The following is a 21747-nucleotide window of genomic DNA, read 5'->3' on the forward strand; positions in this document are numbered from 1 at the left end:
TGTTGTATCTTCTGCGGTTGCAGGGGAAGGTACCTGGGGAGAGGGTGGTTTGGGTGGGAAGGGATGAGTTAACCAGGGAGTTGTAGAGGGAACAGTCTCTGCAGAAGGCAGAAAGGGGTGGAGATGGAGAAATGTGGCTTGTGGTGGGATCCCGTTAGAGATGGTGAAAATTTCAGAGGATTATGTGTTGTATGCGATGGCCGATGGGGTGGAAGGTAAGGACTAGGGGGACTCTGTTGCGACTAGGGGGAGGGAGAGCAAGGGCGGAGCTGCGAGGTTCCGAGGAGACACGAGTGAGGGCTTCTTCTATGATGGGAGAGAGGAACCCCCGTTCCCGAAATGAGGACATCTCAGATGTTCTAGTGTGGAACACCTCATCTTGGAACCATATGCAGCGCTGACGGAGGAATTGAGAGTAGGGCATAGAGTCTTTGCAGGAAGCAGAGTGGGAAGAAGTGTAGTCGAGATAGTTGTGGGAGTTGTGGGGTTTGTAATAGACGTCATTCAATAGTCTATTTCTTGTGATGGAGACTGTAAGGTGTCGGAGATGGTCCAAGTAAATTTGAGTGCAGGATGAAAATTAGTGGTGAAGTTGATGAAGTCCATAAGTTCTGCATGGGTGCAGGAGGTTGCACCGATGCAGTCATCAATGTAACGGAGATAGAGTTCAGGGATAGGGCCAGTGTACGCCTGGAACAGGGGTTGTTCAACGTACCCTACAAAGAGGCAGGCATAGCTGGGGCTCATGCAGGTGCCCATAGCTACGCCTTGGACCGAGGAAGTAGAGGAATCAAAGGAGAAACTGTTGAGGGTGAGGACCAGCTCCGCTAGGCTGAGTACAGTGTTAGTAGAGGAAAATTGGATGGTTCTGCGGTCAAGGAAGAAACGGAGGGCTTCAAGGCCTTCCTGGTGGGGGATGGAGGTGTAGAATGACTGAACGTCCATAGTAAAGATGAGGGAGTGGGGGCTCGGAAAGCGGAAGTCATTGAAGAGACGAAGGGCATGTGAGGTATTTTGGATATAGGACAGGAGAGATTGGACCGGGGGGATAGGATAGATTTGAGGTACGTAGAAATCATTTCCGTGGGACAGGAGTAGGCAGAAACAATGGGTCTGCCAGGGCAGTTGTGTTTGTGGATTTTGGGGAGAAGGTAAAAACAGGCTGTGCGTGGCTGGGAAACGATAAGGTTGGAAGATGTGGAAGGCAGACAGGCAGAAGTGATGAAATCAGTAATGGTGTTTGAGATTAAGGCCTGGTGCTCATCTGTGGATCATGGTCCATGGATAAGTAGGAGGAGGTGTCTGAGAGTTGACGCCTGGCCTCAGCGTCAGTGCGCCAGACTACCATGGCACCTCCCTTGTCAGCGGGTTTGATTATAATGTCAGGGTTGCTGCAGAGTGAGCGCAACTCTAAACCAGAAGATTGCTTCAAGAACTGGCTAAGTAAGAGGCAACGATAAAAGCAAGTTTCCTACACTCTCGCACATTAAATTTGGATGAAATGCAAATGTCTGATGCTGTAAATCTGTAATAAAAACAGAAAATACTAGAAATATTCGGCAGGTTAGACAGCACCTGTGGAAAGAGAAGCAGCATTAATGCTTCACGTCAATGATCTTTTATCAGAACTCTGAAGTTCTGATGAATAGAAAAGAGTTCAGAGGACATTTGTGTTGATGTTGCCGGGACTGGAAAACTGCAGCCAAAAGGATGGCTATGCTAGAGTCATTTCCTTTGAGTAAAGGAGGCTAAGAGAAGTTTTAATTGAGGTGCATAAAATGATGAGATGTATATACAGCGTAAATAGGATGAATCAGTTTTTCCTTTACAAAGGAATAAAAGACTCTGGGATGTAGATTGTTGGGAGGATCAAAGGGGGGATGAAAAAAAAAAATTTCACTCAGAAAGTAATGTGGTTTGGAAGTTCCCAAATGAAAGGGCATTAGAGGCAGAAACCCTCAACCCCCTTTAAGATGTACTTGGATGCTTATTTGAAGTGCTACGACCTACGGAGCTAATGGATTAAGTGCTTGAATGTGGAATTAAGCTTTTGGGTTCCTTTTTGCCCTGCATGGACTCTTTGAGCCAAATGTCCTTCATCAGTGTCATGAATGTGATTCAATTCCATAAATAATTAGAAGCATTAACTCTGTTTCTCTGTCTGCAGATGTCGCCTAACCTTCCAAATTCATGGGATTAAAATAAGATTGGCTGCCAATAATCAATCTTCAACAAGGCACAACAGTTAACGTCGCTGCCACAAAGCACATAGACTCCATCCTGTTCCTGGGTACTGAATGGAGCTTGAATGCTCTCCCTGTTACCTCATTGGTTTCTCCCAGGTGCCCTGGTTTCCTCCCACATCCCACAAATGTGCTGGTAGGTTAATTGGCCAATGCATTTTGCTGCAAGTATAGGAGGGATGGAAGAAGGAATATTGGTGGGAGTTGATGGGCAAATAGATCGTAGGACGATTAAATCAGGTTCGAGAAACAGAAACATAATCCTGGAACCTCCTCCCCCCACCCCCAATCACCACTTCACACGTACGCAAAGACTGACTCCAGTTTGCAAAGACTGGATCCGTCCCCACACACTCCTCCCCAAGCAGCAATTCACACCTACTCAGAGACTGGCTGGAGTTTGCAAAGTCTGGCCCTTCCCCCCCCCCCCCCACCCGTCTGCAATCACCAATTTGCATATCCTCACAGAATGACTCCAGTTTAACAATAGAAATTTCGGAGGTGGAGAGGCTAGTCAGAAAACAGAAAAGCCAGAAATCTCCAGGACCGGACAATGTTTCCCCCTCTACCCTCAAGCTCTGTGCCGAACAACTGGCCAACACAGACATTTTCAACCAGTCCCTGCAAACCTGCACTGTCCCTGCCTGTTTCAAGGTCTCCACTGTTGTCCCTGTACCCAAAAAGACAAGGATCACTGGTCTTAATGACTTCAGGCCTGTCGCACTTACGTCTGTAGTCATGAAGACCTTTGAAAGACTTGTGCTGGCCCAGCTGAAAAACATCACAAACCCCCAACTGGACCCCCTGCAATTTGCATTCAGGGCCAATAGATCGGTGGATGACGCAGTCAACCTAGGCCTGCACTTCATCCTCCAGCACCTAGACCGCAAGGGGACCTATGCCAGGATTTTGTTTGTGGACTTTAGCTCTGCTTTTAACACCATTGTGCCAGAGCTACTACACTACAAACTCTTCCAGCTGACTGTGCATGAACCCCTTTGTCAATGGATCACCAACTTCCTGACGGACAGGAAGCTGCATGTGAGGCTGGGAAAGCACATCCCGGACCCACAGACCCTCAAGCATAGGAGCACCGCAAGGCTGCGTACTCTTCCCCCTCCTTTACTCTCTCTACAACAACAACCACACCTCCACAGACTCCTCTGTCAAGCTCCTCAAGTTTGCGGATGACACTACCCCGATTGGACTGATCCAGGATAGGGAGGATTCTGCCTACAGATGGGAAGTGACACAGCTGGCGCCCTGCTACCATCGCAACAACCTGAAGCTCAATGCTCTCAAGACAGTGGAACTAATTGTAGACTTTTGAAGAGATCCCCCTCCCCTCCCCCCACTCACCATCAACAACACCATAGTCACATCTGTGAAGTCATTTAAGTTCCTTGGAACCATCATCTCCAGGGACCTTAAATGGGGGGGCCACCATCCACTCCACAGTAAAAAAAGCCCAAAAGAGGATGTACTTCCTGTGGCAACTGAGGAAACACAATCTGCCTCAGGCAATGAATATCCAATTCTATACTGCTATCATTGTGTCCGTCCTCACCTTCTCCATCATGGTCTGGTTTGGCTCAGCCACCAAGCACGACATCCGGAGGCTGCAACGGATCGTTCGCACAGCTGAGAAGGTTGTTGGCTGCAACCTTCCCCCCATTGACGAACTGTACACTGCAAGGGCCAGGAAGCGAGCAGGCAAGATCATCTCTGACCCCTCTCACCCTGGCCACCATCTCTTTGAAGCACTTCCCTCTGGAAGGCGACTCCGGACTGTCAAAGCATCCACAGCCAGACATAAAAACAGCTTTTTTTCCCACGAGTGATAGTTCTACTCAATAACCAAAGTCTGTAGTCTCTTTTTTGCTCTGGTTTATTTTCACCCACATGTTTAGACCGTAATGGTGTATCCTTATTATTTGATGTGAGCGACTAGGCTTGTATTCACTGGAATTTAGAAGGATGAGAGGAGATCTTATCGAAACGTATAAGATTATTAAGGGGTTGGACACGTTAGAGGCAGGAAACATGTTCCCAATGTTGGGGGAGTCCAGAACAAGGGGCCACAGTTTAAGAATATGGGGGAGGCCATTTAGAACTGAGATGAGGAAAAACGTTTTCAGTCAGAGAGTTGTGAATCTGTGGAATTCTCTGTCTCAGAAGGCAGTGGAGGCCAATTCTCTGAATGCATTCAAGAGAGAGCTAGATAGAGCTCTTAAGGATAGCGGAGTCAGGGGTATGGGGAGAAGGCAGGAACGGGGTACTGATTGAGAATGATCAGCCATGATCACATTGAATGGCGGTGCTGGCTCGAAGGGCCGAATGGCCTCCTCCTGCACCTATTGTCTATTGTGCTTAACAGTTAACTATTATTCTTAATTGTTAACTATATGTTTGTGTTGTCATTTGTGAGCGGAGCACCAAGGCACATTCCTTGTATATGCATACTTGGCCAATAAACTTATTCATTCATTCAGTCAAATCGTAAAACTTATCTTCCGGCCCAAAAATATTCAGCCTCAAAATCAAAAGTCAGTAATAACTTAATAAGGGACTTTTCCTACTGATCAGATATGTTTTTTACGATGCCAACACACCTAATTACTTTTAGCCTTTCTAAACAACAATCACAATTTTCCCTTTTAGTATTCAGCTTAAATTAAGAGCATTTTAATAAAATAGTAGTTAGCTACAAAGCTTCAACATAATCTAAAATGTTATACTGCTGCTGCCATAAAATGTCAAGCGGAAATATTTGCTAAAAAGTTTTCTGCAAATATAAATTCTTTTAAACTTGGAGGCAAGAGTGCCTGAAAAACACTTTGCTAAAATATTTGAAAACAAATTAAGTCATCATGATTTAAATAACATCATACTATCCATAATTGGGGGAAGTTTATAACTTTGAAAAATGCTTCGTGTATTTCATTCATGAGAATTCAATATTTTCAGAAACATAAAATACTAGAAACACAGAGAGGAAATCAGCAGAGAGAAAAAGAGCTAAGACTGGCAAAAGACCATTTGTCAGAACAATTTATCAGCCCAAAGCATTAAGGTTTAAGGCCGGTTGTCAGAACAATTTATCGGCCCAAAACATTAACGGTTTATCTTTCCACTGATGCAGCCTCTCCTGTTGAGTGTTTGCAGTATTTTCTGTTTTTATTTCAGATTTCCAGCTGCCGCAGTTTATTGATTTTCATTCATTATTTCTAGAAATATGATCTGTTGGTTGGCATTACCTGGAAAATCTTCTTTCAGGTTTGGGAAGTTTGTGTTTGTGTACAGAACTGGGGCAACTGTTGCCATTTCTCCCAGAGCTTCTTCCTTCTCCCATTTCAGAGTACTCCGCTGTGTATAGTTTAGCGTGTCTCCTTCCACTTCCACAGCAGGAGCAGAGGGTACCCATGGGCTGGGTCCGTCACCAACAACTTGACTAAAAGTATGGTTCTTGTCTCTATTAAATAGATCCAGTTCAAACACGAGTTTAAAGAATGACTTAAATCACCCTATTAATTGCAAATGCTACATATACAGTAGAACACATCATAAAATAAGTTATCTGCCATCTTTAATGAAATTAAGTAAAGTAGAAAGCTTGTTTCTTTCACATTTGCCTTTCCAAACAACATTTAACAGTATCTACAGCCCACATTTTTAAGATAATTAATTTAAGAATCAGGTCTAAGAACAGCAAAAACATTCCTGATTCGGAATTCACTGTCTGAATTGTAGATTTCAATAGATGGGAGAAAAAAAAAACCCAAGAGTTATAGGGAAAGAGCTGGAGAATGGGACAAACTGGATTACTTATGCAGAGAGACAGTGTGGGCGTATTGGGGTTTATGGATTCCTTCCAGTAACACAGGTAGATGTGTCCTATTCCAATAACATAGGTAAAAACAGATTTATTGAACCCAGATCCAAATTGATAATAAATCACCTAGTTCTTACACAAGCCACGCTCAAAAATCATATGTGCAAAATGCTGTGAACGTTATGTTTATGGAAGAAAGACTGGTATTAGATACAAGGGTTTTGATTCACTGAGCACCAGGTCTGAGGCAAAGGCAAGTTGTTCGAAGAGATGTATCCCACTTAAACAAAGTAAAAGCCATGACCTGCATATTGAATAACTAAGGTGGCATATGCAGGATTAATCTAATGAAGCTGCTAAAGGCGAATGGGGAGGAGAATGAGAACATTATTTAGGAGGTAGGTTCAATTTGTGATCAGTTTAAAGGACCACCCAGCAGAATAATTTAGGTAAAAATAAACAGTCAGGAAGGGATAAAGGGTTCAGATTACTGGGCATTACTGACCAAGATTATAACAGGGAAAAGCCCCCCAAAAATTGCCATTATATGTCACAGAACAAAGAGCATGCAAACAAGATGAATTTGCATGAATAGAAGTAAAAGAGTTTATCTAAATCACTTAGGAGACTTGGGTGTAGAATGACTGACATTGGAAACTAATTATTCTGGGATGGTTGTACATGCGAAGAGATTCACAAAATGAAAAGGTTTAGCATGACGAGCAAATAGTGAGATGCAAAGAAAAGATCTTGTATTTGAAAATCAAAATGCATTTTGGGTTCAGTTAAATAATTGTTGGGTGCAGATTACGTCCTCCTGTTGGAAGTTAAGTGGGAAGGTGGAAAAAGATTAAAAAATTTAAAGGTATTTTAAAATAAACACTGGAGATTTCATAGACCAGAAAATCCACACATGAAAATACGCAGGAGATGTTGATGAATACTTTACTAATGTTCGAATACTTTACTAAATCAGAGGTTTAAGGATTCTAGGGAATGGATTACTTTAGATCTAGCACTGCTTAAAGAAAGTGTTCTTATTTATATAACAGTAAGAATCCCTCAGGGAAGAGTAATTATAAATAGCACTGCAGCACAATCGATAAAGTATGGACTTGGGATTGGACTACCGATTAGGAGAGGTCCAATTCCATCACAGCAACAGCGGATTTATATTCTGGAAATCGAATAGAAGCCAAATAAAAAGCTGGCTAAATGGCAGTAACCAAGAAACTGTTGTAAGGATATTTTTGATTAATCAATTCTTTTATGGAGAAGAAAAAAAACCCAGAATGTAGAACAAAGAAATGCTGATGCTGGTTAATACACAAAAGGACACAAAGTGCAGGAGTAACTCGGCAGGTCAGGCAGCATCACTGGAGAACATGGATAGGTGATGTTAAGGGTCAAAACCCTACTAAATCAGAGTCTGAAGAAGGGTCTCAGCCCAAAACGCCGCTAATACTTGTTCTTCAAAGATGCTGCCTGACCCGCTGAGTTATACCAGCATTTTGTGCCCTTTTGAGAAACAATTGGCCAATCACGTTGATATGGAGAGGATGCTTCTTCTTTTGGGAGATTCTACAACTAAGGAATTAATATGGGGTCACCCATTTAAGAGAGAAACACATGGCTTTTCTCCCAGAGGATTGAGAGTGTTTGGAACTTTTTCTTTAAAGGAAGCAGATTATTAAGGCTGGGGTAGAAAACCGTGGATAAGCAAGAGGATAAAAAAACCCAGAGTGGGTTTGATGTGAAGGTGAGATATGAATTATGCATGGTCTAAATGAAAGACAGAGCAGGGTTAAGGTCCTAAGTGGTCTACTTCTGGTCCTAATTTCGATGATTATCCGTTAAAATATACATTATCCCTCGGATACGACATTGGGCATAAATATCAGCCAGAAATTAGGACAGTTAACAGACATAAAACAATTGGAACTTATTGATTTGTTTCAGATTAGTACAATAGCAAGAATTAGGTTTTGTAAAATTAGTATTTGGACTCTCAGCTGCTTAAAATCTATATTAATAAGATAGTGCAGTATATCCGAGAATGTCATTAGTTCAATGCTAGAAGAGAAAGTAAAAGCAGAAAATGCTGAGCAGGCCAGCAACATCTGTGGATAAAGATATTAACTTGAATGCTTCAAATTGATGACCCTTCATGTAAAGTAGAAAAGTGAGGGTGCAAGCATATTCATTATAGAGATTGGGAGAACTTAAGAAAACAGAGGAATGTTTGTGATACAACAAAAACAAAGGTTATTCAGGTAACACAAATTCCGTTGATGTTCTCTAAGAGAGGGAGATTAATGTTTATAAGCTATGGCTGAACAATAGCTGATGTGTGAGGAATGTAAGTGGAGGAAGATCAACATGAGCAGTAAAAAGAGAAAAAAGTATTGAACTATAAGATGAAGAACACAGCAGATGCTGGAAACCTGAAATAAAAGAAACTGCTGGAAAAATTCAGTTAGTTCAGGTAGCAGCTGTGGAGAAAGGGAAAAGAGAGAGAATGTTACAGGTGCAACTCTCTTCCTGAATATATTTTTGTGCAGTGAATATATTTTTTAAGACAGAGGTAGATACTTGATAAGCAAGATGAAAGTTTGCTATGATAGACAGAAATATCCGGTTATAATCAGATCAGCCATAATTTGACCAAATGGTGGAGCATGCTTCAGGGGCTGAGTGACCTGCACCTGCTCATAATTCATCCATTTATTTATATGGTGGTTTCCTCAAATGGATAGAGATTAAACTGATAACGCCTCGATTCTGTAGAGTTTAGAATAATGAGAAATGATCCCACTGAAACAGACACATTTCTGAAAAAAGCTTGACAGGACAGAGGCAGGGAGGAGGTTTTCCCCAGTCTTTGGAACGTAGAACTCGAAATTTCAAAATAAGGAATAGACCATTTAAAAATAAATAAGGAGAAATTTGCCACTTGAAGGATGGCGAATTCTGTGCTGGATGGCAGTGGAGATTCAATCATTGATCGCATTCAAATGAGAGATTTCTAGTTACTAAAGGAGTCAAAAGGATATGAGAATTAACAGGAAAATGGTATCTGAGGCAGATAATCAGCCATGATTATGTAAAATGACTTTCTCCAGTTCCTACTTGCACCCTTTGACTGCACTGTCCCTCTGATAATTAACTATAATCTTTGCAATTTCTTAGATGGCATTAGTCCTCGTAACTAGGAGGGTTTATTCACAGACTCTTTTGGATATATTAAAATCTATGTACAGTAATTGGATGAAAAATCTAATAATGTGGAATACATACCGGTTGCCATCAGGGAACGGTGCCTGAGGGATAGAAGAGTAAGAAGTGCTGATGCAACGTCCATTTCCAGGTGCTAAAGGTGTTTGACGTTGTGGTCCAATCACACCATTCATGGCTGGAACCCTGGCAAAGCCTCCATTTCCTATTTAGGAGCAGACAAAGAAAAGTCACCATTAAACTACCAGTGTAATTGTCATGTAACTAATGATTTACATATACGCAGAATAACATCTCTACCAAGTCCCAAACCATCTTAATACTCCCCCATTTTTTGGAAGTTGATTGTTGTTATGTAGGTTAAGCAGCAAACAATCTGAAAAATAAATCTATTTATTTAGCCCGTTACGATATGTTCAATTAATTTCTGTTGTGGATGTATTCACTGTGCAATTTTTGGACAGCCATGCAGCTAATTTATGAAAAGCAAAATCCTGTACTTGTCAATGAGATGGGCGCTGAATTGAAGTGTTCTCACAATGCCAGAAAAATTCAGGCAGAAATATGCAGAGTTTTGGATGTTTTTAGAAAACTGATACGAGTCTTTGACATCTTCCCAAATTAGACAGATGGATGACAGCTGTCTGTCGCATGGAAATGTCTGTAATAGGGGTGGCTAAAATTATGGCTCCATTCCCAGAGAGGGAATCAAATCTCCCCCATGTTGATGGCCAGTTTTGGAGCTTCTCAAAACGATAAGAGAAAACTGCCAAACTCTGTCATAATGTAATGGCAGATTTCATTGATGACCTCTGTGGTTTTAGGTCATCAAGACCAAAATGCTAAAATTGCATTTGTTCTGTCCAGTCTTGGCCGTTGTTTGAATGTGCAAGTCAATGTTTTTTTTCTGTAATTAGTCTCAGTTACAATTCATTTCAGTAACAAAACAACTCATGGATTAATGGACTAATGTCAAGTAACTACAATCCAAGATTTATTTTCCTTTTCCACCCCCCCCCCCCCTGCACACTGCCAACACACACAGCTGTCACACTTCAAATTTTCCAGAATGTGCTACGTTGTTCTGTTGTACTGATGAAAGGTCTTCGACCTGAAACTGTATTTTTTTTTCTCTTTCCCCAGATGCTGTCTAAATGGAGTGTTTCCAGCAATTTTCTGCATTTAAGCTGTACTGATGAGTTGACTTAGGTTTTCCTTATTTTCTTTATAGACATAGGTTAATATTTCTATTTTATTAAAAAATATATAATACATGACTTAATGACTTAATGACTACAGGCCTGTCGTACTGACCTCTGTAATCATGAAGACCCTTGAAAGACGTGCTGGCCCAGCTGAAAAATATCACAAACCCCCTGCTGGACTCCCTGCAGTTCGCATACCGGGCCAATAGTTCAGGGACGACGCAGCCTGCACTTCATCCTCCAACACCCAGACCGCAAGGGGAGCTATGCCAAGATTTTGTTTGTGGATTTTAGCTCTGCATTCAACACCATTGTGCCAGAGCTACTACACTCCAAACTCTGTCAATGGATCACCAACTTCCTGACAGACAGGAAGTAGCATGTGAGGCTGGGAAAGCACATCTCGGACCCGTTGACCCTCAGCATAGGAGTACCACAAGGCTGTGTACTCTCCCCTCTCCTTTACTCTCTCTACACCAACGACTGCACCTCCGCAGACTCCTCTGTCAAGCTTCTCAAGTTTGCGGATGACACAACCCTAATTGGACTGATCCAGGATGGGGAGGAATCTGCCTACAGACAGGAAGTGACACAGCTGGCGTCCTGGTGCCTTCGCAACAACCTGGAGCTCAATGCTCTTAAGGCAGTGGAACTAATTGTAGACTTTAGGACAGGTCCCCCTCCCCTCCCCCCACACACCATCAACAACACCACAGTCACATCTGTGGAGTCATTAAAGTTCCTTGGAACCATCATCTCCATGGACCTTAATAGGAGGCCACCATCGACTCCACAGTCAAAAAGGCCCAACAGAGGATGTACTTCCCGCGGCTGCTGAGAAAACACAATCTGCCACAGGCAATGATGATCCAGTTTTATACTGCCATCATAGAGTCTGTCCTCATCTTCTCCATCATGGTCTGGTTTGGCTCAGCCACCAAGCATGACATCCTGAGGCTGCAGCACATCGTTCGATCAGCCGAGAGCATTGTTGGCTGCAACCTTCCCCCCATTGATGAACTGTACACTGCAAGGGCCAGGAAGCGAGCGGGTAAGATCATCTCTGACCCCTCTCATCCTGGCCACAAACTCTTTGAAGCACTCCCCTCTGGAAAGCGACTCTGGACTGTCAAAGCCACCACAGCCAGACATAAAAACAGCTTTTTTCCCACAAGCAGTAACTCTACTCAACAACCAAAAGTCTGCAGCCTCCTTTTGCTCTGGTATTTTATTTCATTCTTCACATGTTTAAACTATAATGTTTTATTCTTAATGTTTTAATGTTTTATTCTTAATTGTTTACTGTATATCGTGTTGTTACTTGCGAGCAAAGCACCAAGGCAAATTCCTTGTATGTATACATGCTTGGCTAATAAAATTTATTCAATTCAATTCAATAATAAACATATTTTACATTTAATTTGATAGTTCCGTTAATCAACTTGGATAAAAGTTTTGATTTACATAACAAAATATTTAGGATTTTTTTTCCCCATTCTTAAATTCCGAGATCTAAAATCCACAAATCCCCCATCATAGAGTGTTTCCGAACTGCAGTGGCTTTCTTTAAGATCACCAATGAACAGTGTTAATGGTGAGGATTTAGATTGTGAGGTAGAGTGGAAACAGATGTATGCGTGAGAGAGTTAGATACAGCTCTTAGGGCTAACGGAAGCAAGGGATATGGGTACTAATTCTGGATGATCAGCATGATCAATTGAATGGCTCGAAGGGCCCAATGGCTTATCCCTGCACCTACTTTCTATGTTTCTATGTCTATGTTTCAAACGTGGCACAAATTGAAAGTCCCCATATGAAAAGTTAAATTCTCCATGAATAATTATAAAAAGCAAATACAATTTACAATATAATGAACTCAGCTAAATGGATCACTAAAAACATAAAAGATGGTTTATAGGTCTATCAAACAATATAACAGACAGCCTTTAGTGTTTTTCACACAAAGGGTGGTGGGTATATGGAATGAGCTGCCAAAGGAGGTAGCTGAAGCAGGTACAATCACAACATTTAAAAGACATTTGGACAGGTACATGGGTAGGAATGGCTTCGATGAATATGGGCCAAATGCAGGCAGGTAGGACTAGTGTAGATAGGGCATGTTCGTCAGCATGGGCAAGTTGGTCTGAAGGGCCTGTTTCTAAGCTGTATGACTCTAAAATATGTTAGCTATTAAACATGTTAATAATCTAATTTGTTTTTGCTTAAAATGATTTAATGTTTTACACATGGAAAGTTTCTTGGGATTGCACGGAGATACTGTGTAAATTCATATAATTATAAGAAATTCTATACCATGGTCAGGTGGTGGCAAGGGCATGACTGGTGGAGGCGGCTGGTTAGCTGAAGGACTTAACACGGCCGTGAACAGATCTTCCACTTCCTTTCCTTCCAGTTCTTCATTTGTAAGAAAGAGAGATATTAATGGTAGTAATAATTAAACGGATATAAAAATGACATTGTATCTCTAAATAGCTGAAAACACTTACCTGGAATTTTGTAAAGGTTACTCAGAATTGTACCTACAAAACAAAATATTTATGTTTTTTAAAGGCGGTTCGCAGGACATCCTGAATGTGTATGCAAAACAAAGCATGCATAACCATCAAATTATCTTACCATCTGTGACTATTTTCTCAAGGTCAGGGCTGAGGATTCGGTCGAGTTGCTCCTCAGACAGTCGTGTACCTTGGCCTCCACTTGACTGCGAACCAGAGGATGGATCCTCTGAAATTGGGCCAAGATCCAGTCCAGCTGAACAAAAGGTTTGTTTGATTATTTTCACAGAATCAGTTAAGTGTAACAGAAACCTCTGTTTGACGAAGCTGGCAATACTAATTATTTGTCACCAATTTTTCTCAATTGGAAAACTTTATATTTGTCAATAACTCTTTGAATAAAACTCTGGTTGGTGAAGTTACTCAGCCACAAGTGGCTACCGTGTTGCAGCACCTAGAATCACAGACCATTATAGTACATTCAAGAAAGGTTTCAAGGAACAAGTTTACGCTGCAAAATCCTATGATTCTTCACATGCTCACCCAAATCTAATCCCAATTTCTAGTCACATCACCATCAATATCCAAGGATTCAGCTTCAAGATTATTTATAACAGAGAACTGCAAGTCTCACTGTATCTTAAGAAAAATATTTGCAATCCATTGATTACGATTCGCTAAAATATATCCATCCTTTTTACTGTTTCAATCCTGTTAAATTGAAATCACAGGCAGAATTTTGAATACATTAGTTCTTGGACTAGTGGAAATTAATCCAACTGTAGCCACACAAAGGGAAATAGATAAACGTTAAAAATTGTAGATATATACACACTCACAAAGAGCAGTAGGTTTAGGAGATTCGGTGGGTTGAATAGCTTCCTACTTACTGCACTTTACTTTTTTAATTGTAAGCCTTCATAATCCAGGAATTCTGTTGGGCTTGACTTCAATTAACAACAGTTTTTCCATCTTGTCCGGTGCTACTTTCAGTAACTCTATGTTCTTTATAAAGCGGGATCCTTTCTTTGCACATCATTCCAGTTACATCTTGTACAAATTCATCATTACCGCATTCCTTTATTACTTTATCCTTCTAAATTGGGCAGTAAGGGCTAATTTGTAAAATTTCCTTTCCTTATTAGTAGTTTAGTTTAGTGCTTAGTTTAGTTTAGAGATACAGCATGGAGACAGGCCCTTCAACCCACCGAGACACTCGCTCTCCCCTATGCACTGGGCACAATTTACAGAAAGCCAATTAACCTGCGACATGCATGTCTTTAGAATGTGGGAGGAAACAGGAGCACCCGGAAAAAAACAACGTGGTCACAGGGAGAACGTGCTAACTCCATATAGACAGCAACTGTAGTCAAGATCGAACCCGGTTCTCTGGCACTGTGAGGCAGCCACTCTACCACTGTGCTGCCCTTGCAGAATGCATCGCTTCATATTTCTATATTAAACTGAACCAACATTTATTTAAGTCTTCCATGTTTTTTTCTTCAAAACTCTTAAAATCTGCCACACCCAAATTTCACCATCATCAACAACCTCTGAATGTATGTTTGCACTAAATAAGGATGGCTGCAGTGTGCTTATGAAACAACACGTAATATTCTGTAAAAACATTATTGCTATATCCTACCCCTGGTAATTTATCAATTGTTTTATAACTCCAAATGGTCTGCATTTACCATATGTTTTCATTTCTCAATGAATTCTGCAAATAAACTCAAACACATGAGAGAAATTGTACTGACCTTGTGTTTAGTATTTGTTGAATCACAAGGTGGTTATAAAAAAGGGGTTTTGAGTCTGAACAGATATTGTGCCAGAGCCATCCAGCTCATCCTGCAGAGCGTTCCTGCACTGGTCCCCACATTACCCTGCAAATTGTTTTCTTTCAGCTGTATCAGGCTCTCATCTGAATACTACAATTGAATCTGCCTTCATTCCACCCTTGACAGATCAAACCCTAACTGCTGGCTGCAGAAAATGATTTCAAATCACTTTGATTGTTTTGTCATTCACGTTCATTCTATGTCCTCTGGTTCATGGCCCTTCCATCTATGGTAACAGTTTCTCTCTAATTTATAATTTTAAACACTTCCATCAGATTCCCATGCAATCTATTCCAGGGAGAATTACCCCATCTCCAGTCTAGCCTCAAAAATCCCCCATCATTGTGATAATTTCACTAAACCACATACACCTTTCTAGTACCCTAGTTATGGTTCAACTACATTGTTGATACAGAGTCATTATGGCTTCCTTATTATTGCACTCTGTGCCTCTATAAAGTGCTAGAGTTCATAGGCTATTTTACAAAAAAGCAACTTTTCCAACCTGCCACTTTCATCAAGCTAGAACTAGCTTAAAACAGAAAAGATGATAGTAATGGATTTGTTCAACAGCTATTATCTGAATCCAAGTTGATCGTTGCAAAATTTATTCAGTGAATACATCTACTTCTCTTCAACTGCTTAATCAGTAACATTCTTTCCAACATAAATTTCTTATTATTGTCATGTGTTCTGAGATACAGTGAAAAAAAATTGTTTGGCACTCTATCTAGAACAGAAGTGGTGACATTCACTTATGATTTCCATTCACTTATGATAGCAATATCCTATCTTGCCTCACAATGACAAACAAATTCTTGTGCAGGTTCTTGTGTAATGGTAAGTAGTTTAAGTGCCAGTCAAATAACTAACCCAACTGCTCTCTATGAAATTTAATAACATTATCATTCTCAAATTTCACATAACTAATATTATGGGGGATATAGTTGGCTTAAACCTCAGGATCATCTGCATAAATGCAGTGGATAGAAGAACACTCAGACACTAGATATTCTGCCACAAACCAACTTACCTCCTGACTTGCAATGCTTTTCTATTTCCTATCTGGGCAAGTCAAGAGCTTGATAGAATATTCTCCACTTGCCTCTAAGTGCAGGTTCAACAACATTCAGAGGTTGTTTTATTCAACATTCAGTGTGGAATATTATCCACAAAGTAGGGTTTTTGATTGGCATCCCATCCAGCACTATCTGGGCTTACCATTACAGAGTAAATTTTAACAACTTGCCAAGACTCCTTCAAAAATACCACCAAAGTCTGACGCCTCCAATGCTTGGAAGGAGAAGGGAAGCAGCTGCAAGTCCCTCTCCAAGGCATGCACCATTGAAATAGGGACCGTCCTCTGTCGCTGGATGAAAATCCTGGAACTCCAGAATATTGATACCATCACCACAAAGACTTCAATGGTTCTAGTAGGTGGCTCTTTTCCCCCACCCTCTTGAATACATGAGCTCAGACAGAGACAGCTCTATCTCTAGGCTGAACCATGGTGAAATAGAGGGTAATTGGCTAATTGCAGATAAATAATCCCATTTGGAAGACAAATGCATCTTAAATGTCGAGCCTTTTCCCCCATGATATTATCTCTCACATCTTCAGAGCAGGGCTGATGATAACAGACTATATTATAAAGAAGAAATGGGAAACATGGTTCAAGAAATTTCAGGTCTTGATAATAATCAGCTACAGAGATGGAAAGCAAGGGTGGTTGTACAATTCCATTCTTACTCCTTTTTCACATTTCCCTCAAACTCAGGGAATGGAAAATTCTTAAAAATAAACGGGAGCACAAGAGGGGAAAATGTTATTTGTAAAAGCAATTAATGTACATCACCAGAAAATCTCTGAAGATTTGCAACTTATGCATCACCAGAGTCATTCCTGGGGTAGGGGAGTGGAACTGATTGATGATCGAACAGACCATGTTTCTCGAATTAAGAATGAAAAGTGGGTTTATTGAAATGTACAAAATTCTTACAGTGCCTGACATGGAGTCAGAGATACACAGCAAGAAAACAGGTGCTTAGGTGCATCAAGTCCATGCTGACCATCAACCATTACACTACCATCCCCCACCCTGATTTTGTCCACTCATCTATACACAAGGGGAATTAACAGTAGCGAATAAAGCACATCTTTGGGATTTGGGAGGAAATCAGAGGACTCAGAAGAAACCCATGCATGCAATCACAGGGAGAGTATGCAAACTCCACGCAAACAGTACCAAGGTCAGGATTGAACCTGGATCTTTGCAGGGATGACACCTAGAAACAGTGATCTTAGTTTCAGAATAAGAGGTCTGGAAGGGAAAACTACAGGAAAGCTACACTGAGATAAAAAAACAAACAGACACGAGGAGCTGAATGGCTTCACCTACTTATGTTCTTGTGTCCCTCAAATTCAAGAATTTCCTGGCTGACCAGCACATTATTCAGTTAATGTGCTGCTGTTTCTTCAGAAAAGTTTGGCTCAATGTCCCTGTCAATTTGAAGCATACGTTCTATAATTTTTCACATACATTAATTTCCTTCAGCTGTAGCCCCAGTTGCAAATGCTTGGCATGTTCCTGATATTTTCCTACTTCCATTGCTAAAATTTACTTTAATTTCCCTTATACTGATCCTCTCCAGGTTATGGCAGTGAGCATGAACAGTTCACAAGTCGGCAATGCTGGCACGAACAGAGTTCCCACCCAACAGAAAATGGCTGCCAAATTCATCCTGCCAGTCTCCCAAACACGCAATCGTACATGTGGGCTGAACACAAGTCGGCCTTTCTTAAGCTGGGGAGGTACTGCGTCAAGTACCGTTGCCATAATCTCAAACAGATTGTAGAATCAATAGTATTGTACAGGGCAGAAACAGGCCCTTTGGCCTAAATTAAGCCATTCCAACCAAGATGCCAATCTATGCTAGTCTCATCTGGCCGTGTTTGATCCATTTCCCTCTAAACTTTTCCAATACATGTATCTGTACAATCCAGTACATGAAAGCCCAAATCAAGTTATTTGCAAAGTCAGGCCCACACACCCGCGTGGATATTACGATCTTGTTTAAATTATCTAATCCATTTGAAGTTATAGTTATTCTACTGTTTAATGCGGATGCAAAAATACAGCTTACTTTTCAAGCAAACTAATGGCATGATAAAATTTGTTAGTGCAACAGAACAAAGAACTTAAGAAATCAAAGGATTTCTCCAAAATGTACATACATGCATAGACAGACATTATGTTTAATAAGACAGAAGCACCAGACATGAGACTATTGCTATCCACCATTTAGTCTCTTACCAAATGGAGATGGTGAATTCTCGACCTGGAAAGTGCATAAATCAAGACCTACAGGACCCAAACCAGATAAAATGGATAAATAACTGGGGGAATTAAAAGAAAACAAATAAAACTCAAACACAGTATAAGCAACTCAAGAGCATGCTTCAGGCATTGAGCAGTGGCGCATTAAGTAGCATAAGCACTGATTGTTAATGTCTTGGATAGCTACATTATATAGCAAGCACAGCACACCACAGCAAAATGTTGAAATAAAACAGGCACAAAAGATGAAATACGTAACAGCTAGAAAAGTGACATTGAAAACCTAAATAAAATAACGTGTTGAAACATCACAGATTCCATTTATTCTTCCTCACAGAACACTGGAAATGTCTGAGGTTGTTTATGAGATTCAAAGTAGCGTCCAAACATACCTGACTCATCTCTTGCTTTTCCCAATTCATCAGAAAGCATTCCAAGGATATCGTCTTCCGTGGTAAGGACTTCTGAGAGATCAGCAAGTGGATCATCTCCATTACCTGCAGAGCAATCAATAAGCTCAAACCTTACAGAAAAAGGTACAGATTTACTTCACAACATATTTGTGGGATTTGCATATTGTGCCGGGGCCACATACTGTGCCCATACTTAGCTCACCTCAACAAGTTGGTGAACAACTTTCCTGAATCGTTAACTGACCAGAATGGTTTCTGTGGTGGTCTGTTAATAGTCATACAGCATGGAAAGAAGCCCTTTGGCCAAACTCATCAATGCCAATCAATATGCCCATATATAGCTTGCTGGTTCAATTCAGATTTCTATTGCACCTTTTCAGGTGGATTGAGTATATTACCCTAAGACGGGTAGAAATTATCTTTGTGTTATTCCCTAAATCAGTCGCTCACCTCGCTAGTTTTTGTGAATACTGCTACATTTCTAATTGCCACCACAGAGCAGGAACTGGTCCTTCAGCCCACAACTGTGCCGAACATGATGCCTACTTGTACTAAACTTTTTTGCATGCACATTCTCCATATTCCTCCATTCCAAACATATCCAAGTGTATATAAAAGCCTCTTAAACACCACAATCATATTTGCTTCAAGCATCACACTTGGCAGTGTATTCCAGGGAATACATTCTCTGTAAAGAAAACTTCCCTACACATCTCCTTATAACATTTCCACCCTTACTGTAAAGCGTAGCTAGTACCTTATTATTCAGGCGTCATCCTTTGTAAATCTTGTCTGCACGTTCTGCACACAATACTCCAAACGCAGCCTAACTAAAGTTCTACCAAGCTGCAACATGACCACCTGGCCTATACTCAATGCCCCTGAATGATGAAGGCAAGCAAGCCATATACCTTCTTTACCATTTCATCTACTTGGATTGCTGCTTTTAGGGAGCATTGAACTTGGGACTCCAAGATCCCTCTGTACACCAATGCTGTTTTGTCAAGGGTTCTGTCGTTAATTGTATACTATTACAGTACATTTGACCTCCCAAAGCGCAACAACACACACTTGTCCAGGTTCAACTCCATTTGCCATTACTCCACCCAAATCTGTAACTGATCTATACGCTGCTGTACCATTTGACAGCCTTCTTTGCCAAATTTTATGTTGTCTGCAAACTTACAAATGAACCCATCTATATTTTTTCCATAATTATATCACCTGCAGAACACTATGGTCATAGACCTCCGACCAGAATAACACCCCTTTCACCACTTCCCTGTCTTCAATGGGTAAGCCAGTCTGAATCCAAATTACTAAGTCACTATGGATCCCATGCATCTTAATCGGCTGAACTTTATCAAATACCTTACCAAAATCCATGTAGACAACATCCATTTCCCGACCTTCATCAATTACCTTTGTCACCTTCTCAAAAAACTAAATTGAGTTTATAAGACATGACATACTGCGTAGAGAACCATGCTGACAATCCTTAATTAGCCCATTCAGTTCCAAATGTGAGGATCTCCAGGACCTCACCCTGGCTATAGTGAATATAATTGCCTTCTTCAAGGCTCCAGCAATATCCTATCTTGCCTCACAATAAATGGGGATAGATCCCATCAGTCCCTGTGGGCTCAGCAACTGCAATGCTCTTCAGGAAATCCATGACCACCCCCTCCTTGATCTCAAACTGCTCGAGCCTATTAGTACACTCCACACTGATCTCACCATCTACCATGACCTTCCCCTTGATTATTACTGATGATAGTACCTCACCTTCGTCCTCTGACTCCAATCACAAATTCCCTCATTTATCCTTGAGTGGTCTTTTTCTCTTCCTAGTCACCCTCTTGTTATTAATTTGTATATAAATGCCACGTGGTTCCCTTTAATCCTCCTTGCCAATGACATTTCATGGCACCTTCTGGGCCCTCGTATTTCCCTGCTTGACTTATTTTCAGTTTTTTTCCATTCCTCAAAGCCTTGTCTGATTTAGTGTTCCTAAATCTTAGACATGCTTCCTTTTCCATTTGATCAAATGTACAACCTCTCCCATTTTCCCTCACTTTGTCATCCTTGTCCCTCCCCCAAACTGGAACATACAGGAAATGAACTGATCAGCCAATCCTTAAATGACGCAGACTTGTCCAAGTCAGATGTAGATTTGCCCAATGACACCTGCTCCCAGTTTACCCTCCCGAGCTTCTGCATGTTGTGACTTGTCCTTCCCTCTTCCTACCCCTCAGGTCCAAACATATGGTAATTTATAGCTATATTAACACTTAGATAGTTTAAATAATGTGAGCTTGCAATGAATGACTAAGTTAAAATTAAACAGAAGGGCATGGGTGTGACGAATGACACTACAAGAAAAAGTAGCTATAAATAAAAACATTACAATAAAGAGGATTTTGGGAAACATAATAAACTGAGAACAGCCTCATACATCTAAATTTAAGACTTCCTCAGTAGTATTTGAATGGGAGCTGGAGACTGTGATACATGACTCTCTACTGAACCAGGCAGTTAAAGGATGTAGCAAGACAACTTTTACACTAAAGTGACACAATTAACATTCTAGAGGGGGAAGCAAGGACAGCTGGGTGATAGCAGCTTAACGATTAAATATGACACCATATGGCCTTTACTAGCACACAAAAAAATCAATATCCAGTTAGGCGTTCCTGGAAGGAGAGTGCATAGATAAATCAATGAGGATTGGCAGTGCAGAAAAGCAGCTAAAGCCCAACACTGAAAAAAAACAAAGGGAATCCTATTTATGCAAGTCAAGAACACTTCTAGGATTATGAAGCATAGATGTGGGTACCCGAAGTGTGACACTGGCCGGCACAGTGGCAGAGTTGCTGCCTGACAGCGCCAGACACCTGGGTTCCATCCTCACTACAGGTGGTGTTTGTACGGAGTTTGCACGTTCTGCCTGTGACCGTGTGGGTTTCCTCCAGTTTCCTTTCACATTCCAAAGACATGCGGGTTTATAGGTTAATTGGCGTCCATAAACTGTCCCTAGTGTCTACGATGGAAATAGTGTACAGGTGATCGGTGTTCGGCATGGACTTGGTGGGCTGAAGGGCCCGTTTCCACGCTATATTGCTAAAC

The 21747-nt window shown here is 41.1% G+C and overlaps 1 protein-coding gene across 6 annotated transcripts in view; it reads right to left on the minus strand.

Annotated features, from left to right (window-relative positions):
* Positions 1-21747, minus strand: part of kmt2ca (lysine (K)-specific methyltransferase 2Ca) — a 328698-nt gene that overhangs the window by 70705 nt on the left and 236246 nt on the right. For 4 of the 6 annotated variants that reach the window (XM_078424479.1, XM_078424460.1, XM_078424453.1 and 1 more), the window contains 7 exons: positions 18601-18705; positions 18185-18232; positions 13152-13286; positions 13022-13054; positions 12828-12929; positions 9373-9514; positions 5501-5715 (listed from right to left, as the gene is read on the minus strand). In XM_078424479.1, coding sequence (XP_078280605.1) covers positions 5501-5715; positions 9373-9514; positions 12828-12929; positions 13022-13054; positions 13152-13286; positions 18185-18232; positions 18601-18705 — 780 coding nt within the window. The remainder of the gene's footprint in view (positions 1-5500; positions 5716-9372; positions 9515-12827; positions 12930-13021; positions 13055-13151; positions 13287-18184; positions 18233-18600; positions 18706-21747) is intronic. The other 2 variants (XM_078424496.1, XM_078424488.1) reach the window with 1 other exon arrangement.

Source organism: Rhinoraja longicauda, chromosome 2 (assembly GCF_053455715.1).
Source record: "Rhinoraja longicauda isolate Sanriku21f chromosome 2, sRhiLon1.1, whole genome shotgun sequence".
Classification (NCBI taxonomy): Eukaryota; Metazoa; Chordata; class Chondrichthyes; order Rajiformes; family Arhynchobatidae; genus Rhinoraja; species Rhinoraja longicauda.